Genomic DNA, 23723 nt, shown 5'->3' with positions numbered 1-23723 from the left:
AGGAAACTGTAGACCAGTTAGCCTGACCTCAGTGGTTGGGAAGATGTTAGAGTCGGTTGTTAAGGATGAGGTGATGGAGGACTTGCTGACACAGGACAAGGTAGTACAAAGTCAGCATGGTTTCCTTCAGGAAAAATCCTGCCTGACAAACCTGTTTGAATTCTTTGAGGAGATTACAAGTAGAATAGATAAAGGGAATGCAGTGAATGTTGTAAATTTGAACTTTCAGAAGGCCTTTGACAAGGTGCCACACATGAGGATGCTTACCAAGTTAAGAGCCATGGTTTTACAGGAAAGTTACTGGCATGATTAGAGCATTGGCTGATTAGTAGGAGGCAGTGAGTGGGAAATAAAAGGATCTTTTTCTGGTTAGCTGCTGGTGACTCATGGTGTTCTGCAGGAGTTGGTTTTGGGACCACTTCTTTTAATGCTGTATATAAGTGATTTAGATGAAGGAATAGTTGGTGTTGTTACCAATTTTGCAGATGATGTGAAGATTTGTGGAGGGGCAGGTGTGTTGAGGAAGCAAGTAGGATGCCGAAGGATTTAGACAGATTAGGAGAATGGGCAAGAAAGTGGCAAATGAAATACAATGTTGGAAAATGCATGGTCATGCACTTTGGTAGTAGAAATAAATGTGCGGACTATTTTCTAAGCGGGGAGGAAAATACAGGAATCTGAGATGCAAAGGGACTTGGGAGTCCTTGTGCAGAACACCCTAAAGGTTAACTTGCAGGTTGAGTTGGTGGTGAGGAAGGCAAGTGCCATGTTAGCATTCATTTTATAAAGGTCTAGAACAGAAGAGCAGGGATGTGATGCTGAGGCTTTACAGGGCACTGGTGAGGCCTCGCCTCGAGTATTGTGAACAGTTTTGGGCCTCTCATCTTAGAAAAGATGTGCTGGCATTGGAGAGGATCCAGAGGAGGTTCACAAGGATGATTCCAGGAATGAAAGGATTATCATACAAAAAACGTTTGATGGCTCTGGGTCTGTACTTGCTGGAATTCAGAAGGATGGGTGGGGGGGGGGGGTTGTCTCATTGAAACCTTTCAAATGTTGAAAGGCCTAGACAGTAGATGCAGAAAGGATGTTTCCCATGGACAAGAGGGCACGGCCTCTAGATCAAGGGGCGCCCTTTCAAAACAGATGTGGAGAAATTTCTTTAGCCAGAGGGTGGTGAATTTGTGGCATTTGTTGCTACATGCAGTTGTGGAGGCCAGGTCATTGGGTGTATTTAAGGCAGAGGTTGGTAGGTTCCTGATTGGACATGGCATCAGTGGTTACGGGGAGAAGGCCAGGAACTGGGGTTGAGGGGGAGATAGAATAAAAAAGGATCAGCCGTGATTGAATGGTGGAGCAGACTCGATGGGCCAGATTCTGCTCCTATGTCTTATGGTCTTGTGGTTTTATGGGGGTTGACTTTCTGCAGAGAACTTTTCATGTCTGCTGCTGTTACATACAGTGGCTACTTGCCTGGGAGTGGGTAGTTTTTGGGGTTGGCATGTTGCATGCCTCGAAGCGTGCGTAAAAGTTGTTCAGAGAATCAGGAAGTGAGATGTCACTGGTACATGGAACAGTACAGCACAGGAACGGGTCCTTCACCCACAATGTTGTGCCAAACCAATTAAATTAGTTATCAAATGGCTAACTGAACTAATCCTTTCTGTCTACAGAATGGCTATATCCTTCCATTTTCCTCAATTCATGTGCCTATCTAAACATATAAACATTTTAAAAATGTCTGTCAGTACATCAGCCTGGAAGATGCAATAAAGGCACACATCACTGTTCATGAATTTTTAAAAAAACTTGCCCCTCACATCTCCTTTAAAATTACCGCCTCTCACCTTAAATGTACGCCTTTTGGTATGAGGCATTTCAACCCTTGAGAAAGATGCTGTCTAGGATAGTGGGAAATAATGGTAGCTCAGGTTGAGGTGTTTGATGTTGCAGTATTCGGCAAGCTTGGCAATTTGCTTGCATTAAATCATATAAATGCGAGCACTCCCAGAGCAAAACACCAACAACTGTGCACTGAGGATGTCATGTCGACTGGTGACGAAATGTCTGCAAGCTACAAAGCTCAGCGAGCACTGCAATATCAAAGATATTGTCTGTCTCCTCGATGTCGCTCATAATCTTACAAGACTATTAGATCTCCCTTCAGCCTCCGGCACTCCAGTGTTTGCCAAACTCGGCCCAAGTTTGTCCAGACTCTCGTTTTATAACATGCCCACTAATCTAGACAACACCCTGATTAAACCGCTTCTGCACCACCTTCAATGCCTCAACATCCTTTCTGAAATAGGGCAACCAGAGATGTGTGCAATTCTCAAGATGCAGCCTAACTAAAATTTTATGAAACTGCAACGTAACTTCCTGACTTTTGAACTTAATGTCTCGACTAGTAAAGGCAAGTGTGATATATGCCTTCTGAACCACCCTATCAATTTGTGTAGGGGAGTTACGAACTTGTACTTCAAGATCCCTCTGCTCATTGACACTGTTTAGCCTCTTGCTTTTAACAGTGTTCTGTCTCTTAGCGTTTGACCTACCAAGGTGCAACACTTCACATTTGGTTGGGTTAAACTCCATCTGCCATTTCTCCATGCATATCTGCAATTGATCTATATGCTGTAGTATTCTTTGCCAGTCTTCTACTCTATCCACAACACCGCAAGTCTTAGTAACATCCCCAAACTCACTAACCCACCCATCTAATTTTTAATCCAGGTTATTTGTATACATCACAAGCAGCGGAGGTCCCAGTACACATCCCTGCGAACACTTCTAATCACAGATGTCCAGACACTGGCACTCTGTCCTTACATAATCAGTAATGCTCTTGATGCCCAACTTCATATGCTGGGGATCATTATCAGACATATATTCTGGTCTTTCCCTCTTGATGGCTAAGATGAGGTATGTCCTGGCTGCTCTGGGAGCTGTTTTGTCTCTGGACTTGTAAGCAGCATCCTGGGCTTTTAGTAAGAAGCACACCTCTGCATTCAGCCTGGGCTTCTGGTTGTGCTGTGAGATGACCACACACTTGGTGATGTAGCTGGTGACAGGTGAGGCATATTCCTCAAGTTCTGTGTCTTCACAGTGTGTGATGGCCTCCTTGAGCATCTGACAGTCCATTCAAAACATTCCTGAGCATAGAGATTGCGTCAGGTGAGGGGGTAATTTTAAAGAAGATGGTGGGCAAGTTTTTTTAATAAACTATGATGGATGCTTAGAATTTGCTGCCTGGGGTGGCGGTGGAGGGAGAAACATTAGATTTTTAAAGAGATGCTTAAATAGGCACATGAATGTGAAGGAACTGGAGGGATATGGGCAGTGATGTCCTTGATTAGTTTCTCCATTTTCCATATGCTGGGATTAACAGTGTAGAGATGTGGTCAGAGAGGCCAAGATGAGGGTGTGCAGATACAGAGCTGGAGGAACTCAGCAGTTCAGGCAGCATCTATAGAAAAGAGCTAACAGACAATGTTTTGGGTTGAGACCCTTCTATCAGAATTGGAGAAGAAAGATGAGAAGTCAGAGTAAGAAGGTGGGGGGAGGAAGAAATGCAAGGTAGTAGGTGATAGGTGAAATTGGGAGGGGTGAAGTAGAGATCTGGGAAGTCGATTGGTGGAGAAGGGGAAATCTGTCAGTACAGAAGACCATTGAAGAAAGGGAAGGAGGAGCTCCAGAGAGGTGATGGGCAGGTAAGGATGTGAGGTGAGAGAGAAATTGGAATGGAGAATGGTGGAAGGGAAGGGGATGGGGGAGAATTACCATAAGTTCAAGAAATGGATGTTCATGACATCAGGTTGGAGGCGACCCATACGGAATATAAGGTGTTGCTCCTTGACTCTGAGTGTGGCCTTATTGCAGCAGTAGAGGAGGCAATAGATTGACATGTCAGAATGGGAATGGGAAGTAGAATTAAAATGGGTCCCAGTTTTTCTGGTGGATGGAGTGTTAGTGCTCAGAGAAGTGGTTTCCCAATCTACATCGGGTCTCACGGATATACAGGAGGCCACACCAGGAGCACAGGATACAGTAAATGACCCCAACAGACTCACAGGTAAAGTGTTGCCTCACCCTATTTGGGGCCCTGAATGGTAGTGAAGGAGGAGAAGTAGGGACAGGTATGACGCTTGTTCTGTTTGTAAGGATAAGTGCCAGGAGGGGAGAACAGTGGGGAGGGAAGAGTAGACAAGAGAATTGTGTAGGGAGCAATCCCTACGGAAAGCAGAAAGTGGGGGCTTTGCCGAGCACCTGTTCTCCATTTGTCAGACAAAGTGGGATCTCCCAGTGGCCACCCATTTAAATTCTACTTCCCATTCCCATTCCGACATGTCAGTTCATGACCCCTCTACTGCTGCGCTGAGGCCACACTCGGGTTGGAAGAGCAACACTTTGTATTCCATCTGGGTAGCCTCCAACTTCAATTTCACAAACATCAATTTCTTGAACTTCTGGTAATTGCCTCCCCCCCCCCTTCATTATTTCCCAATCTTATTTCCCCCTCTCACTGTATCTTTTTGCTTGCCCATCACCTCCCTATGGTACTCCTCCCCCTTCCCTTTCTTTTATGGCCTTTTGTCCTCTCCTATCAGATTTCCCCCTTCTCCAGCCCTTTATCTCCGTCATCAGTCGACTTCCTAGCTCTTTACTTCACCTCCCCCGTCCTCGATTTCACCTATCGCCTACCACCTTGTGTTACTTCCTCCCCTTTCCCCATCTTACTCTGTCTTCTCGTCTTTCTTCTCCAGTACTGAAGGGTCTTGGCCTGAAACTTCGACTGTACTCTCTTCCATAGATGCTGCCTAGTAAGCTGAGTTCCTCCAGCATTTTGTGCATGTTGCTTGGATTTCAAGCATCTGCAGATTTTCTCTAGTTTGTAATTACTGTGTCTCTTTTATAAACATAGTCTAATCTGTTTGTCCGTTGGTGGCCATGGTGACGTGTTGGTTGAATTTGGGTAAAATATCCTGCAGGTCTCCTGACATAACGAAGATAATTATTTTGTAGTGAGCTGTGTTAGTGCATCCTTGGTGTTTGAGCTTGGGGCGGGGTTTTGGAAAGTGGGTGCGATATGAACATCAATGATGAACACAACAGTAAACCTCCTGAGCAGGTAATGTGGCCGGCATTCAATTGCCCCAGAACAATCAATTTAAAATCGCAACAATTCCTTTCCTCTCACAGATGTAGATTGCTTACTCTTAAATACTCCCATGGTAATGTTGAATAACAAATTACAGGGTTTAACCCCAGTACAATTAGTGGTGATATATTTCTAAACCAGAATGATTTGTGCCTTGGAGAGAGCACTACAGCTAGTGATTATTTCCATGTATATACTTGTACTTTTTTAATGGATGAAATTGTAGATTTGGCAGGTCCTGTGCAGTATCATAGTGGCTGCAGTATATTTTGTACATGGTATACACTTGGCAGATATGGTATACCAGTGCTGAATGAAATGAGTAATTATTGTGGTGGAAAGAATGCCCATCAAGCAGATTGATTTTGTCTTGGATAAGGTATGGCTTCCTGATTGTTGTTGGAACGGTAATCATCTAGGCAAACTATAGAAGTTGTAAACAGACACAGCAACAGCTCCTTCCACCCACCAGGTTTGTGACAATCAAGCACCCATTCTACATGATCCCATTTAATTTTCTCCACACTTCCATTGTTTCTCCTAGGATTCTGCAGTTCATCAACACATTAGAGCCAATTTACAATTAATCTAATGCACATATCTTTTGAGATGTAAGAGGAAACTATAGTGTCTTGTGGAAACACATACATTCACAAGGAAAATGTGCAAACTCCACGCAGACAGCAATAAGTTAAAGCAGACCAAGTAATAAATAGTGAAATTTGGATTGGCCCTACTTTTTGTGGACAAGGCATACCGAAGTTTCCTTCAGTTGGCTGATGGCAGGTTTGGAAATTACCTTGGCTTGAGGCACAGCAGGTTTTAGAAACAGTCCCAAAGCTGGGCTATTGTCTGGTTCAACTGTGTTTGGTATATTTATTGCTTTCAACCTTTTCTCAATAAAATGGAATGACTAAAATTGGATGAAGACTGCAGATTCTTATGATGGGGAAATGCAGAGGGGTTATCTATTTGGCACATTTGGCTAAATGTATGTATAAATGCATCTAGCTTTGGCACTTGTGCATTGTCCTCTGCCACTTAGTTTTGAAGGTCAGGATTTTTCTTGAAGCTCCTTTCTTCTGTTAGCTGTTTAATTGTATGCCACTGTTCACAACAAGATTTGGCAGGATTGCAGAGCTTCAATCAGGAGCATTGAATGGAATTCATTTAGTTTCTGTTGCATCTGTGTTTACAACTTTACCAGATTGGAACTTGCTCTTAAATAGGCCTGCTACTACTATTGGGATGTGGCTGATCTGGGGCTGGTCCTGGCCTTAGAGCAGGGGTGGCTGACCTTTTACATTCCATGCGTCAATTTTTTCAAGCACTAGTTCCGATGTGATTTCTTTTCTCACGCACGAGTTCTATATTAACTTTTTTACAAGAATTGAATGGGGGCACTGTACAAGAATTGTATGGCGTGTCTGAACTCGTAAGTGGAAAAAATTGACACATGGAATGTAAAAGGTTGGCCATCCCTGCCTTAGAATAATGGCCAAATATGTTCACCCATGAAGGTAAAGTTATGGTAAATTATCCTGTTGTGCCCAAATCTGAGACTATTCTGTGATGTCACAGTTGCTGAGTGGTGTCCTTGAATTTGTACATGACCAATTGGTGGCAATTTGCCAGTATTGTTATGGGCAAGTTCAACTGCAGCAGATAAACTTAGTGTTGAGCATTGGAGTTCCTCGGAGTACATATCACTATTAATAATGAAGTTTTGTTTGACTTTTCTGTAAGGCCAAGTTGTGCAATTTAATTGAAAATTTGAAAAAGTGTCTTGGATATGTTTAAATAGTGTGAATGAAACAAGTGTGAATCCTGAAATAAACAGGTCAATTAGGCTTGTGTTCTCAGCAAACTTCTTTACAATTTTAAAAGATCTGTTATCCTTGGATATTTAACAAAAATGTAATTACCAAATTTGCCTCAGTTTCAGTATGCCAGTGATGGATTACAGATCTTGGGGGTAAGGGGGTGTGAGCTTCAGGTAATTCATGTGCTTTTGATTAATTCTCTGAAGTGTTTTTATTGTTCATGTTTGAACTTGTAATTATCGATTTGCTTTAAACTTTTTCTGTTGTTTGATAGCCTACAGATATGTCATGGCCTTAACTGTCAAAGCATTTTTAATTGTGGTCTTCAAGAACTTGATGCGGGTAAATGTATAGGGGCAAGGTGAGCAGGTTGCTAGGAAATGGGTTCCAGTTTAGTTATAGGCTGTTGTGCAGCACTGGTCTGTGCAGAAATCCTGTATGTGTCCTACTCTTTGCTGCCTTGATCACAATAACTCACAATTACCCTCTTGTATTATCAGCTTGAATGGCTCATGATACAATCACCCTGGAGAGCCACAGCTGAGGTCTAGAGGTAGGCTGATGTCTATTTAGCAAGTGGGCATGTAACCACTGGGAAGGGATGGTGCTTGTGTACCAGGACTTGTCATCATCATTGCTGGCAAGACATTTGAATTTGTCAATGGAGATGGATTTTTTTTTCATATGGATGAGAAATCGCTCATCTTTCTTGTGATATCTTTGTCTCCAAGGTAGCGATGTCAAAACTGGAATGTCTGAACAAGGTGGTGGATTTTGCAAATAGTGATTATTGAATCATATGTGCACATAAACAGTCTTTCCAATCCTGATGAAAAGTCTCAACCTGAAGCATCAACTGTCCATTTCCCTCAGTAGATGCTGCCTGACCTGCTGAGTTCCTCCAACACCTTTTTGTATTGTTTCAAAGTCTCTTTCCTCAGGTATGGTGGAAATGGGGTTCATTCCTATTGTTTCCGACTGTACATCTTCTCAAGCAGAAATTTTGTGCCGAGTCTTTTTCCTGATAACCAGCCGTTCTCTTATCCACATCTCTTCCACCGTGACTGTTCATTTTTCCATGTTATAATTTATTGGCCTTGATTTGCTGATTCATTTAGCTTGTCTGTTTCTCCCAAATGATCTGTGGAAGCAAATCATAATCAGGTTTATTATCATTGATATACTGTAGGTAGTGAAATTTGTTTTGCAGCTGTACAGTGCAAGACATAAATTACTACAAGTTACAAGATAGTGCAAGAAAGAAATAACTAGCTAACGTTCATGGACTGTTCAGAAATTTGACTGTGGAGGGGAAGAAGCTAAAATTCTGAGTGTGCACCTTCAGAACTCCGTACCTTTTTCCGATGGTAGCAATGAGGAAAATGGCACATCTCAGATGGTGAGGATCCTTAACAATGGATGAGTGACCTGTAGTGAGCTTCATTCTATGAATGTAGAGTGGATATAAAACAAAGATCTCTGGGCTTTGCTCAGCTGCTTTAGTAAAAACAGCATTCTGGAAACATTCGCTCAGTTGCTTCCCACAGATGAGGCCTGACCTGTTCATTATGTCTACAGTTCATTTGATTTTTTTTTAATATATATGCTCAGCTATTTTCCCAAGCACCAAATCCTTTGGATTTCTTCTGCACAAAGGTCTCCTTCTTGAATCTTCTGATCATCCATCACGTTTCTGGGTATTGAATCCCAAAGATTGATATCCTTATGATATAAAATAATTTCTAATCTCTTGACTCTTGCATCATAAAACCCAGTGATTATTAAAAAATGTACTTGATCTTTTTCCTAAAGGATAGCAATATTATTCTGGGAATCAACTGGGAATCTTCACTGTTTCCAAGGCAAGTTCATGTGGCACTCCAAAATGGCCTTGCCAAAACCCTAAATTAACAAGTAAGCCTGCCTTTGTTTTGTACTCCAAGCCTCTTGCAATACAGTTCAAATTACATTTTGCCTTGATTGATTGTACTTGGTGCAAGTGTTAATCTATCGAAAAGTCCTACTTGCTTGTGGGTTCACACAACAGTTTCATTACTTAATGTTTACTCTCTCCTTAGTTGCTTCAGATGGCCCACCCCTGATGAATATTGTTTGTTTATGCATTTGTAGGGTAAGGATTTTTTAATCAAGATTGTCATCTGCTGCACAACCAAGTTATCTTCAGGTATTTTAATGTGAGCTACTGCCTTGGCCTACTACATCTATGTAGTGAAGAGTTGTTGGGTTATTTGATCCTGTAATGATGAATACCTAACGAAGATGTCATGTACAGAGCAAGCACAAAAAGGGAAATAATGTGAGATGATGAAAAGGCAACGTAACTTCATTGGACATGTGATTAGGAAAGAGGAGTTAGAATGCACAGTAATTATGGGAAAGATTGAAGGGAAGAAAGCAAGAGGATGGCAAAGACAAATGATGATGGAGACAGCAGCCAGAGAACTGGAAATGAATACCAATGAACAGATCCACTTGACCCGAAACAGGAGTGTGTGGGCCATGGCAGTCAAAGCTCAGTCTGGGCATGGCACCTGATGATGATGATGCAATATATTCCAAGACAGGATGGTGCTAAAACTTAGTGAAGAACTTGTAGGTGATGGTGTTCCTATCTGTCAGCTGTTTTTTATCCTGTCATATTTTAGAAGTAATGTGTATATACTTGGAGTTTTATACTCTTATCATTTCATCTAAGCTATCATTACAGCAGAGAGACAAGCACGAATACTGAATATTGCTCTGCCTCAAAAAACCCCATTTATTTGAACTCTGCTCTTTAACTTGCTCTCCTCACAAAATATATTACTCATCTTATTTGGAATATTGCATTTAAATCTGGTCATCCTATAAAAGGAAGGATGTGGGCGATTCGAAGAGGATACAAAAGAAGTTTACTCAGATGCTGCCTGGATTTGAGGACATGTTGTGAGGAGAGGTTAGAATAATTTGTGTTGTCTTCTCTCTGGAGATCTGATAGAAGCTCAAACACGAGGAAATCTGCAGGTGCTGGAAATTCAAGCAACACACACAAAATGCTGGTGGGACACAGCAGGCCAGGCAGCATCTATAGGAAGAAGTACAGTTGACGTTTCGGGCCGAGAAGATAGGAGGGGGAGGGATGAAACTAAGAGCTGGAAAGTTGACTGGCAAAAGGGATACAAGGCTGGAGAAGGGAGAGGATCATGGGACGGGAGGCTTAGGGAGAAAGAAAGGGGGAGGGGAACACCAGAGGAAGATGGAGACCAGGCAAGGAGTTACTGTGAGAGGCACAGAGAGGGAAAAAAGAGAGAAGGAAAAAAAAAGAAAAAAATAATAAATAGGGGATGGGGTAAGAAGGGGAGGAGGGGCATTAACAGAAATTAGAGAAGTCAATGTTCATGCCATCAGGTTGGAGGCTACCCAGACGGAATATAAGGTGTTGTTCCTCCAACCTGAATGTGGCTTCATCTTGACAGTAGAGGAGGCCATGGATTGACATATCAGAATGGGAATGGGACGTGGAATTAAAATGAGTGACCGCTGGGAGGTCCTGCTTTCTGTGGTGGACAGAGCGAAACGGTCTCCCAGTCTGCGTCGGGTCTCACCAGTATGTAGAATACTGCATCGGGAGCACTGGACGCAGTACATCACACCAGCCGACTCACAAGTGAAGTGTTGCCTCACCTGGAAGGATTGTCTGGGGCCATGAATGTTGGTGAGGGTGGAAGTGTAAGGGCAGGTGTAGCATTTGTTCCGCTTACAAGGATAAGTGCTGGGAGAGAGATCGGTGGGAAGGGATGGTGGGTACGAATGGACAAGGGAGTTGCGTAGGAAGCAAACCCTGCGGAAAGCAGAAAGGTGGGGAGGAAAAGATGTGCTTGGTGGTGGGTATTATGCTTGGTATTGTGAACTCTAGGACGGGTCTTCACCTGCTGCTATTGTGACTCCCGTCTCCCCTTGCCCCACCACCACTCTGCAACCCCGTCTCCCCAAGATCCCATCGCCAGGTCCTGGACCCCCTGTGGCTCCATCTTCCTCTCACCCCAACCCTCCCTTCTCCACTGACACTACCAGCCTCCGTCCCCAGCTCTCATCCGTGCCGGGTCTTTACCAGCCCATCCGACCTTCAACTCTCTGAGGCAGAGCGCTCTGTCCTCAGTAAGGGCCTTACCTTTGTCCCCCTTTGCCAACACCTCAGTGAGTTCCGTGTGCGCCATGATGCTGAACTCTCCTTCTGCCGGCTCCGTCTTCGAGCCTAATTCTTTGGTAAGGACTCTCCCACCCCCACCAATGATCCCTTCTCCCATCTTCAACCCTCCTCTTCATGGACACCCAGCTCTGGTTTTCTGCCTGCTCTGGATCTCTTTATTGCTAACTGCTGACGGGACATCAACCGTCTCAACTTCACCACACCTTGTTCCAATTCCAATCTCACTCCTTCCGAACGCTCTGCTCTCCACTCCCTCCGCACCAATCCTAACTTTACTATAAAACCTGCTGATAAGGGGGGGCACTGTTATAGTCTGGTGTACTGCCCTCTACCTTGCCAAGGCACAGCGACAACTCGCTGATACCTCCTCTTATTTACCCCTCGATCATGACCCCACTAAGGAGCACCAGGCCATTATCTCCCACACCACCACCAACCTTACTAGCTCTGGGGATCTCCCATCCACTTCCACCAACCTCTTAGTTCCCACACCCCGCACTTCTTGTTTCTACCTCCTACCCAAGATCCACAAACCTGCCTGTTCAGGTAGACCCATTGTCTCAGCTTGCTCCTGTCCCACCGAACTCATTTCTGCATACCTCGACACTGTTTTATCCCCCCTTGTTCAATCCCTTCCCACCTATGTTCGTGATACTTCTCACGCTCTGAATTTTTTTCAATGATTTTAAGTTCCCTGGCCCCCACTGCTTTATTTTCATCATGGATGTCCAGTCCCTTTATACCTCCATCCCTCTATACCTCCATCCCTCACCAGGAAGGTCTCAAAGCTCTCTGCTTCTTTTTGGATTCCAGACCTAACCAGTTCCCCTCAACCACCACTCTCCACCGTCTAGCGGAATTAGTCCTTACTCTTAATAATTTCTCCTTTGGCTCCTCCCACTTCCTCCAAACTAAAGGTGTAGCTATATGCACCCATGTGGGTCCCAGCTATGCCTGCCTATTTGTTGGCTTTGTGGAACAGTCCACATTCCAAGCCTATTCTGGTATCTGTCCCCCACCTTTCCTTCACTACATCGACGACTGCATTAGCGCTGTTTCCTGCACGCATGCTGAGCTCGTTGACTTCATTAACTCTGCCTCCAACTTTCACCCTGCCCTCAAGTTTACCTGGTCCATTTCCAACACCTCCCTCCCCTTTCTTGATCTTTTTGTCTCTATCTCTGGGGACAGCTTATCTACTGATGTATACCATAAGCCTACGGACTCTCACAGCTACCTGGACTATTCCTCTTCCCACCACGTCTCTTGCGAAAATGCATGCCCTTCTCGCAATTCCTCTGTCTCTGCCGCTTCTGCTCTCAGGATGAGGCTTTTCATTCCAGAATGAAGGAGATGTCTTCCTTTTTTTTAGAGAAAGGGGCTTCCCATCCTCCACCATCAACTCTGCTCTCAAACGCATCTCTCCCATTTGACGCACATCTGCTCTCACCCCATCCTCCTGCCACCCCACTAGGGATAGGGTTCCCCTTGTCCTCGCCTACCACTTCACCAGCCTCCGGGTCCAACATATAATTCTCCGTAACTTCCAATGGGATCCCCCCACCAAGAACTTCTTTCGCTCCCCCCCTTCTGCTTTCCGCAGGGATCACTCCCTACACGACTCCCTTGGCCATTCGTCACCCTCTCATCCCTTCCCACCTTTAATTCCACGTCCCATTCCCATTCTGATATGCCTATCCACGGCCTCCTCTACTGTCAAGATGAAGCCACACTCAGGTTGGAGGAACAACACCTTACATTCCGTCTGGGTAGCCTCCAACCTGATGGCATGAACATTGATTTCTCTAACTTCCGTTAATGCCCCTCCTCCCCTTCTTACCCCATCCCCTATTTATTTATTTATTTTTCTTTTTTTCCTTCTCTTTTTTCTTTCTCTGTCCCTCTCACAATAACATCTTCCCCTGATGCTTCCCTCCCCCTTTCTTTCTCCCTAGGCCTCCCATCCCATGATCCTCTCCCTTCTGCAGCCTTGTATCCCTTTTGCCAGTCAACTTTCCAGCTCCTAGTTTCATCCCTCCCCTTCCTGTCTTCTCCTATTATTTCGGATCTACCCCTCCCCCTCCACTTTCAGATCTCTTACGATTTCTTCTTTCAATTAGTCCTGATGAAAGGTCTCAACCCGAAATGTCGACTGTACTTCTTCCTATAGATGCTGCCTGGCCTGCTGCGTTTCACCAGCATTTTGTGTGTGTTATCTGATAGAGGTTTATGAGATTATAAGATCATAAATATGGGCACGTGGCCAAGTGGTTAAGGCATTGGACTAGCGACCTGAAGGTCATGAGTTCGAGCCCCAGCCAAGGGAACGTGTTGTGTCCTTGAGCAAGGCGCTTAATCACACATTGCTCTGCGACGACACTGGTGCCAAGCTGTATGGGTCCTAATGCCCTTCCCTTGGACAACATTGGTGTCGTGGAGAGGGGAGACTTGCAGGATGGGCAACTGCTGGTCTTCCATACAACCTTGCCCAGGCCTGCGTCCTAGAGAGTGAAGACTTTCCAGGCGCGGATCCATGGTCTCGCAAGACTAACGGATGCCTTTATTTACTTTAAGACCATAAGACACAGGAGTAAAATTTGGCCCATCGAGTCTGCTTTGCCATTTCATCATGGCTGATCCATTCTTCCCCTCAGCCCCAATCACCTCCCTTCCTACACACCTACCCATATCTCTTCATGCCCTGACCAAACAAGGATCTATCAACCTCTGCCTTAAATACACATAAAGATGGCCTGTGGCAAAGAATTCCACAGGTTCACCACTCTCTGGCTGAAGAAATTCCTCCTAATCTCTGTTCTAAAAGGATGCGCCTCTATTCTGAGGCTGTGTCCACTAGTCTTAGACTCTCCCACCATCCTCTACACATCCACTCTATCAAGGCCTCACACCATTCAATAGGGTTCAATGAGGTCACCTGTCATTCTTCTGAATTCCAGCGAATACAGGCCCAGAACCATCAAATGCTCTTCAATATGACAAGTCATTCAACCCTGGAATCATTTTTGTTACCCTCTTTTGAAACTTTTCCAATTTCAGCACATCCTTTCTAAGGTAAGGGACCTAAAACGGCTCACAACACTCGAAGTGAGGCTTTATAGAGTATGAACATTCTATCCTCGTTTTTATATTCTAGTCCTCTTGTAAAATGAATGCTAACTCTGCATTTGCCTTCCTCACCACAGACTCGACCTGCAAATGACCCGGATCTGGGCCGTACCCTCCAAATATCCGGACCTGCCTCTCAGTTTTTTTGCACTACCTTACTTTCCCTTTTCTGTTTTCTATTTATGATTTATAATTTATATTTTTAATATTTACTATCGATTTGTACTCCAGGGAGTGCAAAGCGCAAAATCAAATATAGCTATGATGATTGTACGCTCTAGTATCAATTGTTTGACGACAAGAAAGTAAAGTAAAGTAAAATTAACTTTTGTGGAATCCTGTACAAAGTCCCTTTGCGCTTCAGGTTTTTGTATTTTCTCTGCATTTTGAAAATAGTCAGCCCTTTTATTTCTTCTTGAATGTTCATGACCATACACTTCCCAACACTATTCTGTCTGCCACTTCTTTACCTGTTCTACTAATCCAAGTCCTTCTGTAGCATCTCTGCTTCCTCAAGACTACCTGCTCCTCCACCTATCTTCACAATGTCTGCAAACTTTGCAACAAAGCCATCAATTCCATCATCCAAATCATTGACATATATGTAAAAAGAACTATTACAGGCATCAATAGTGTAGAGTTAACAGCCAGTATCTTTTTTTTCCCCAGGACTGAAATATCTAATACTAGAGGGCATGTATTTAAGGTGAGAGGGGCAAGATCAAAAGAAATGTGTGGGGCAAGTTTTTACCCTTGTGGTTGGGTGAATGGAATGTGCTGCATTGGATGGTAGTGGGGCAAATATGATAAAAGTATTTAAGAGATTCTTAGATAGGAACTTAAATGTGTGGAGAACGGTGGGATATGGACCTCGTAGTCAGAAGGGACTAATTCAGAGACATATTTAATTACTAGTTCAATGTGGACTGAAGGGTCTGTTCCTGTACTGTAATTTCTATGTTCTAAGTAACCCACGAGCCCTTCCCTGGTAACTGTTTTTGTGAGTGCTTTATTAATTGATAACTTAAATAGAATTTATCTGCTGTTTGTAAGCTCGATCCAGCTACATTCATGGTGAACTTTTTTTTAGATTGGGTGAACATGATTTCCCTTTCATAAATGCCAAGGGGTCAATACCATTTTATGATTTTTTTTTTAGGTGCTCTGTTACCCCATCCATAATAAATTCAACCATGTTCCGACAGTGTCAAGCAAACAGATCAGTAATGTCTTTTTGTCTCTTTCATCTGTAGTGTTAATATATTTCTACTTTCCTATTTGCTGGTAATGTTCCAGAAACTAGATAAATTTTGGAAAGCCTGAGCTGTCCTTCAAACACCAAAAGATGCATGTAGGGCTTGAGGATGAAAAAATATCAGGTTTTGCAATATTTAGTTTAAAAAGGTGATCCAAGTGTATACCCAATAACTTCACGTCTGCCCCTTTCCTGAACAACGGAGAGCATTTTAGATGGTGTCGTGGGTGACAGACTGGATAAATGTGATGGAATAGAGAATATTAGCATGCATTATGCAAATTTTTAAACAAATGATGGTGATGCTTTTTTTTTGAAGTTGTAGACAGTGGAAGGAAATGCAACTGAAGTTTATATGAACTTTTGAAAGGGGATTTCATAATGGTACTGATGATCAAATTGAAAGGCATGCAATCAGAGACTAGTAGCGTAGATAGAAAATGAGTTTAGTAGGAAGAAAGAGAACAGTGGTAAGTATAGAAGTGTATAGCATTGTTCCAAAATGCTCAGTGCATAGACCTAATCTGTACTTAGCATTTTAATATAATATTGGCTTTCAGTAATATAGAACAGTTCAATTTTACCATTGTTTTCAATGCTCTGCGTAATATTTATTGTTCAACCAGCATTTATAACATATTTCTTTTAGTCAATTATCTTTTCGTTTTTTTTTTGGAGTCTTAGTACATTGTCTGGGTCATTTCCCTGCAGGTTGTATTTAAACTCTGAGAGCATTTCAAATGAACTTAATTTGTTCTATGATAAAATAATTACAGAAACTACAATTTTCTGATGTTAAGTTTTGCTTTAATTTGGTAAATTATTTGTGCTTGATCAGAAATGGCCAGAAATCTTATCAACTCCATGTATCACTTCTACATTTTTGGGTTATTATACTTGCATCTCTCATTCTAACATCTTTATTGTTTTGATAGAAATGAGCATGCAGAGTACAGAGGGTACATCAGACTCGGCTACAACTGTGACCCTGCGGACGTCTGCTGCTGGTCCACCATCTGTGCAGTCTGCAGTGGTACAGCAAGTGCCAGCACCACAACAGGTATAGATCATATCCACTGATGTCATTGGAACCCTGAAGGTTACGAGGGTACATGTTTTTGACTGAGCAATATTCCACAGGATAAGATCTAAATGCCAATTCTTCAATATTCTTCCATCTGTATTGCAATTAATTCTAAACTGTCTATAATTGGAGACTATGAGCCTCTCTTCCTGGTTTTTGTGTGTGTATATATATATTGCTCTTAATAGAATTAAGTTTATACCAAGTTACATTCCTGGCTTCTATTGGTCCAGTGAGAATGAACTCTGCCTATTAAGTCTCTCTTCAGAGCTGAACTATTCCATTCCTAACAAAATCCTCCTTAATGCCGCCTTCATCTTCTCCAATACAGTAATCTCCTTTCCATAGTGCACTGACCAGAACTACAAACAAATTTCTAGCTGGGGCCTAAGTAATGTTTTATAATGTTGTACCCAGGGCCTCCCTGCTCTTGTATTCTGTACCTTGACTAATGAAAGCAAGCACCGTTTATGCTGCCATTGAAGGCTGTGGGGTAACATCAGAGAGGTTTACAAATCATGAGGGGCATGGATGGGATGAAAATCTTTTCTCCAGGTTAGGGGAGTCCAAAATTAGAGGGCATAAGTTTCAGTGAAGGTGGAAAGATTTAATCATGACCAGAGGCAACTTTTCACATAGGGTATATGAAACATGCTGTCAGGAAGTGGTAGAGACAGGTAGGTACAGTTATAACATTTTCCAAGACATTTGGACACATGGATAGGAGAAGTCTGGAGGGATCTAGGTCAAACATACTGTAAGCTTATTTAGCTAACTTGGGTGGAATGGATGAGTTGAGCTGAAGAGCCTGACTCTTTGCCGTATAGCTTTATGACTGGTGTACAGTTCTTGTCACCAAGAATGTAGGAAGCAGCAATTGCACTAGAGGGTGTTGAAAGGAGATTTCCAAGAATATTGCAAAGAAACCTGAAGTATTTTATCTCATCAAGCTTCAACCAAGGTATAGTTGTTTAAAAAGCGCATTTTTTTTTTGCTCTTTTCTGATAGCAGATCTGTTGTGCTGTTTTTCTAATAACTATTAAGCTATGAGGGATAGGGGAGCAAGTAGTTTAAGAATTGTAAATTGTATTTACCACAATATGGAATCTAGTTAAGACTTTTTCATTTGACATTTAACATTGGTGTTGTCACTAGTAAATGAACTTTTGCTTGACAGTTGTAGAGTTAATCAGATAGTTAATAATTAATTATAGTTAACTTTATTAATTAACAATTAATAGTTTGTAGTTTCCCTGTTATGAGCTAATAACTGCCAAGATGAGCACACACAAACTTCAGGATATTGGAGAGAATATGGGAGTTTAATTAAAGCATGGAGTGAGTTGTATGGAGTACTGCTGAATACAAAACTTGGGACTTTGGTGAAGAGATGCTGTTATGGTACTTATATGTAAGTTAATTAAATGCGCTGAAGGACGGCCATTGCATCTTACCTGTGTATAGAGCACCATGTCCTTTGTAGAAATACCAAGAAAATTTTGGACAACCACAGGAAGGAACCTGAGCTTGAGTAACATCCAACACTCAGCCATCCTTATCAAAATGGCATGTTTTATTGATGCACATTTCAGCAGTGACCACCACTCTGTGTTGGCAGAGAGAGCGGATAGCTGCCAGACAATAAGCTCTCTCATCAGAAGCCATTTCTGAATACTGATGGGAGAAAGAAAATCAGAGTTCATGTCATAAAGAAGTACAGTACAGAAACAGACCCTTTGGCCCATCTGGTCCATGCCAAACCATTTAAATTGACTAGTCCCATCGACCTGCACCTGGACCACACCCATTTATACCCAACCATCCATGTATCTATCTAAACTTCAAGCGTTGAAATCGAGCTTGCATGCACTACTTCTGCTGGCAAATCATTCCACACTTTCACGACCCTCTGAAGAAATTTCCTCTTGTGTTCCTCTTAAACTTTTCACTTTTCACCCATAACCCATGACCTTTGGTAGTCCCACCCAACCTCGGTGGAAAAAGCCTGGATTCATTGGACACTGGGGAGGCTCAGCTGCATGGAGAATGAGGGAGAAGGGTCATTACATTATAGAGGATTCTACATGTGCTCATCAGTGTAATTCTAGAATGGGTCCTGTGCAAGATAAATGGGTCTCACCTAACCAGGTCTGTGGCCGCTATCCTTTGGAGCCAATTTTCTTGCACTTGTTGAGTTGGCTTAAACTAGTTTGCATGGAAATGGTAAGAGGAACAAAAATTCAGAAAGAAAAAAAATTAAGTGGAAGGGAGAACATTTCTGAGAGTTGAGAAAAATCAATAACTGGAAAATCATCAGAAAATAAATTTTCTGTGTGTAATGCTATATAACTCTCAGGAAGGAATTCAAAGAATAAAATGACTGAGCTGGAGTATTTAGACATGAATCTCGTATTCCACCTGTTGAAACATGATTTAACAAAGCACCTCTAATAATCCAGGTAACAGTTTTTGGGTAAAAATTGGCATTGATTAAAGGATCACTCTCAGCTGTGAGGAGGGATGTGTAAGAATTAACATCAGATGCAGGTTGAAGTACAAAAGACAGCCACATAATTGGGAATACAGTTCAAAGTAAATTTATTATCAAAGTACCTATATGTCACCATATACAACCCTGAGATTCACTTTTCTGTGGACGACTAGATATATATAAGATAATGTGTAGCTAGGGTTGCCATGCACAATCCGGATTTGATGGGGACAGCCGTGAAGCGCAGAGGAACATCTGGAGAAACTTCTGAAATGCCTGCTTCACTGCCGTTGCTACTGTGCGATCGAGAGTGTCCGGAGATGAAAGCCCCAAATCCTTGGCTTTGTGTATTGCCTGTTGTCAGGGCCAGGGTCAAAACGCTCGGCAGAGATGGTGCTCGGTGTTGAATGGGTGGTCGAAGGCTCGGAGTTTTTCGGATGGACTCTGAGTCGGACTGTGGTCGGAATCTTCCGGGATGCTGCATCGGCAAGTTGGCGGCGCTGGAGGTTTACCGTCTGTGTGAGATGATGGGACTTTCAAGAGACTCTGAGACTTTTACTGTGCCATGGTCTGTTCTTATCAAATTACGGTATTGCTTTGCACTGTTGTAACCATATGTTATAATTATGTGGTTCTTGTTAGTTTTTAAGTCGGTTTGTCATGTGTTTTCGTGATATTCTGGAAAAACATTTTTATCATTTCTTAATGCATGTTTCAACTCAGTGAAATGGGAAGGACAGACTTCAGGAAGTTAAGTGACAGATTGGTGTCAACTAGGAGGGGATAGTGAAGACAACTAATCTGACTCGTGCCAGTGTTTAGGAGGGCAGAGAATGGAAAAGGGAAATCTTCCCAGAGCAGAACCACATAAGTCTAAAATAAAGAAGGTTGCTGGTTAAAATCCAGCAAGAATCTGTGGAGCAAAAAGATTGTGCTCCTGTTCAATGATTTCCCAATTGTGAAAAGTAACTGGCTTAAAAATTACAAGCTTGCATCCCACCCCATGCAAATGCTGTGGGATCTATCAGTCCCCATATCCAGCTAGTTCTGACACAGTGGAAAGACCAGTTATTTGAAATGATTTAATTAATGTTGAGTCCTGAGGGCTGAAGAATGTCTGGAGGTTCTGTTGGCTTCAGTGGAACAGTGCCGAAGCCAGAGGCTAGAGAAACAGAGTAACTAGGTTGGAGAATTCTTGTGGACTGAATGGAGGTGTTTTGCACAGTGGCCATCCTCTGTTTTTAGTGTCTTTAGTGTACAGGAGACTGCCTTGTAAGCACCAGGTTTGATGCCCTACATTGCAGAGAGGGCAAGTGAATGGCTGTATCACTTGGGAGGAGTGTTTTGGTTCTTTGGTAGACTGATCAGCTATCATACATCAGCACCCTCTCCTAATCAACAACTTTGTCATCCAAACAACAAACAAACAACAGGAATTCTGCAGATGCTGGAAATTCAAGCAACACACATCGAAGTTGCTGGTGAACACAGCAGGCCAGGCAGCATCTCTAGGAAGAGGTACAGTTGACGTTTCAGGCCGAGACCCTTCGTCAGGGCTAACTGAAGGAAGAGATTTGAAAGTGGGAGGGGGAGGAACATTGACTTCTCTAACTTCCGCTAATGCCGCACCTCCCCCTCGTACCCCATCTGTTATTTATTTATATACACACATTCTTTTTCTCTCTCTCCTTTTTCTCCCTCTGTCCCTCTGACTATACCCCTTGCCCATCCTCTGGGTCCCCCCCCCTTGTCTTTCTCGCCAGACCTCCTGTCCCATGATCCTCTCATATCCCCTTTGCCAATCACCTGTCCAGCTCTTGGCTCCATCCCTCCCCCTCCTGTCTTCTCCTATCATTTTGGATCTCCCCCTCCCCCTCCAACTTTCAAATCCCTTACTAACTCTTCCTTCAGTTAGTCCTGACGAAGGGTCTCGGCCTGAAACGTCGACTGCACCTCTTCCTAGAGATGCTGCCTGGCCTGCTGCGTTCACCAGCAACTTTGATGTGTGTTGCTGGAATTCTGCAGATGCTGGAAATTCAAGCAACACACATCAAAGTTGCTGGTGAACGCAGCAGGCCAGGCAGCATCTCTAGGAAGAGGTACAGTCGATGTTTCAGGCCGAGACCCTTCGTCAGGACCAGGTCAACATTTCATGTCGACTTTACCTCTTCCTAGAGATGCTGCCTGGCCTGCTGCGTTCACCAGCAACTTTGTCATCCACCTTTTTGTGTCTGTTCCAGCTTGATGCTTCTTTTTGAGGCAGTGTAGCCCAGGCCTGAGAGCATATCGAAGCAGCAGTGTTGTGATCTGAGTGCAAGGAATGACTTGAGGTTTGGCCAATTTAGGTGCTGGGCCAGAATGAAAAGGTCTGGGTATCGGGGCCAGAGGGAAGGGATGGACCGTTGTTCAGCTCACTGCTCCATGCTGAACTGAAGCTGTGGCGTGCAACTAATGGGCTCCTGGACCATCTGTGATTGACTTTGTGGCCGTGAACTTACTTTTGTGAACTTCAGTTCTGGATGTTATTCACTTCTATTGTTTGCATGATCAGTTTTTCTATTTCTGCACATTGGGTGTTTGGTCTTTCTTTTAATGGTTCTATTGTGTTTTTGTTTTGTGGCTGCCTGTAAGGAGACAAATCTCAAGGTTGTATGTAGTAAATGTATTTTGAACTTTTAGAGTCGTAGATCAGTACAGCATGGATACAGGTCATTCGGCCCAAGGAGTCCATACCAACTACATTATCATTATCTAGTCCAGATATCCTGTGTTTAGCCTATTTATCTCCAGGCCCTTAACATTTACATCCCTATTCAAGTGCTTCTTAAACAATACTATTGTACCTGCAGTTATTCCACATACTCGCCATCCAGAGTGTAGAAAAAGTTGCTCCTTGGGTCCCTTTTAAATCTTTTCCCTCTCACCTTGTATAACTGAGTCATAATATCCCAGCTCCTTTTCTCGGTGTGCTGTGTGATGAAGACCAGCACACTAAACACTTTTACCAACCTTGTCTACTGGTGGCACTGCTTTCAATGAAGATGCCCTTGTAGTCCTAATCCCTCTGTTCCATTATCATCCCCAGTGCCTACCAGTCATAGTGCAAGAGCTACGTTGCTTTGACTTTCCAAAATGCATCATCCCACATTTATCTGCACTGAAATCCACTTACTTCTTTTCAGTCCACTTCCCAAACTGATCAGGATTCCTCTTTTAATCTACGATACACTCTGTGTAAGCTACAACTTTGTAATTAGAGAAAGAATGGAATCGTGCTTGTTTGGGAGTCCTTGTGCAGAATTCCCTATCGGTTAATTTGCAGACTGAGTCTGTGGTGAGGAAGGCAAATTCAATGTTAGCATTAATTTCAAGAGTTCTAGAATATAAAAGCAAGTATGTAATGTTGAAACTTTAGAAAACACTGGTGAGGCCTCACTTGGAATATTGCAGGTTTGGGGCCCCTTATCTTAGAAAGGATGTGCTGAAACTGGAGAGGGTGTAAAAGAGGTTCACGGAAATGATTCCAGGATTGAATGACTTGTCATATGAAGAGCATTTGATGGGTCTGGACCTGTATTCACTGGAATTCTGAAGAATGAGAGGTGACATCATTGAAACCTATCGAATGGTGAAAGGCCTTGATAGTGGATGTGGAGAGGATGATTCCTATGATAGGAGTGTCTGAGACCAGAGGTCAACAGCCTCAGAACGAGGGACGTGCTTTTAGAACGGAGAGGAGGAGGAATTTCTCTAGCCAGAGAGTGGTGAATGTTTGCCACAAGCCGCTATGGAGGCCGTCATTATGTATGTTTAAGGCAGAGGTTGACAGATTCTTGATTGGTCAGGCCATGAAGGAATGTGGGGGGGGGATGTGGGAAGGAAGGTGATTGGGGTTGAGGGGAAGAATGGATCAGCCATGATAAAATGGCAGAGCAGACTCAATGGGCCAAATGGCCAAATTCTGCTTCTATATCTTATGGTCTTATGGTGCTGCCTGTTTCAGCCCACCTCATCCATGTGGCCAGTGTTGACTGTCTGCATTAACTCCATTCATCTGTATTATACCTGTTTCCATTTTCAGCATTGAAAATGCTTCCATCTTCATCCCCTGTAATCTTAGAACATACAATGGAACATAGAATGGAACGTAGAACAAACAGTATAGGACGTTGACCCTTTAACCTAATCTAAGATCAATATAACTCTTCCATCCCACATAGCCCTCCATTGCCTATCATCTATGTGCCTATCTAAGACACTAGTATGTCTCTAACATATCTACCTCTATATCTACCTTTACCCCGGCAATAAAATCCATGTACCTACTGTTCTGTGCATAGTTTTCTTTAAAAAAAAACCTCTGACATGCTTGCTATCCTTTCCTCCAAACACTTTAAAATTATGCCCCGTAATTTTAAACCATTTCCAACCTGGGTAAAGGTCTCTGGCTGTCTATTAGATATGAGTTAGATATGGCCCTTGTGGCTAAAGGGATCAGGGGGTATGGAGGGATGGCTGGTGCAGGGTTCTGAGTTGGATGATCAGCCATGATCATACTGAATGGCAGTGCAGGCTC

General features: G+C 43.1%; 1 protein-coding gene across 2 annotated transcripts in view; it reads left to right on the top strand.

Moving 5' to 3' along the window:
* The window catches only part of rfx2 (regulatory factor X, 2 (influences HLA class II expression)), a 220443-nt gene that overhangs the window by 41988 nt on the left and 154732 nt on the right, over nt 1–23723 (top strand). For both annotated transcript variants that reach the window (XM_063032557.1, XM_063032556.1), the window contains exon 2: nt 16508–16632. In XM_063032557.1, the coding sequence (XP_062888627.1) occupies nt 16510–16632 (123 nt within the window). In that variant the 5' untranslated portion in view covers nt 16508–16509. The remainder of the gene's footprint in view (nt 1–16507; nt 16633–23723) is intronic.

Source organism: Mobula hypostoma, chromosome 24, assembly GCF_963921235.1.
Source record: "Mobula hypostoma chromosome 24, sMobHyp1.1, whole genome shotgun sequence".
Taxonomy (NCBI): domain Eukaryota; kingdom Metazoa; phylum Chordata; class Chondrichthyes; order Myliobatiformes; family Myliobatidae; genus Mobula; species Mobula hypostoma.
Note: the sequence above shows the minus strand (reverse complement) of the source record. Positions and strands in the feature narration are given on the sequence as shown.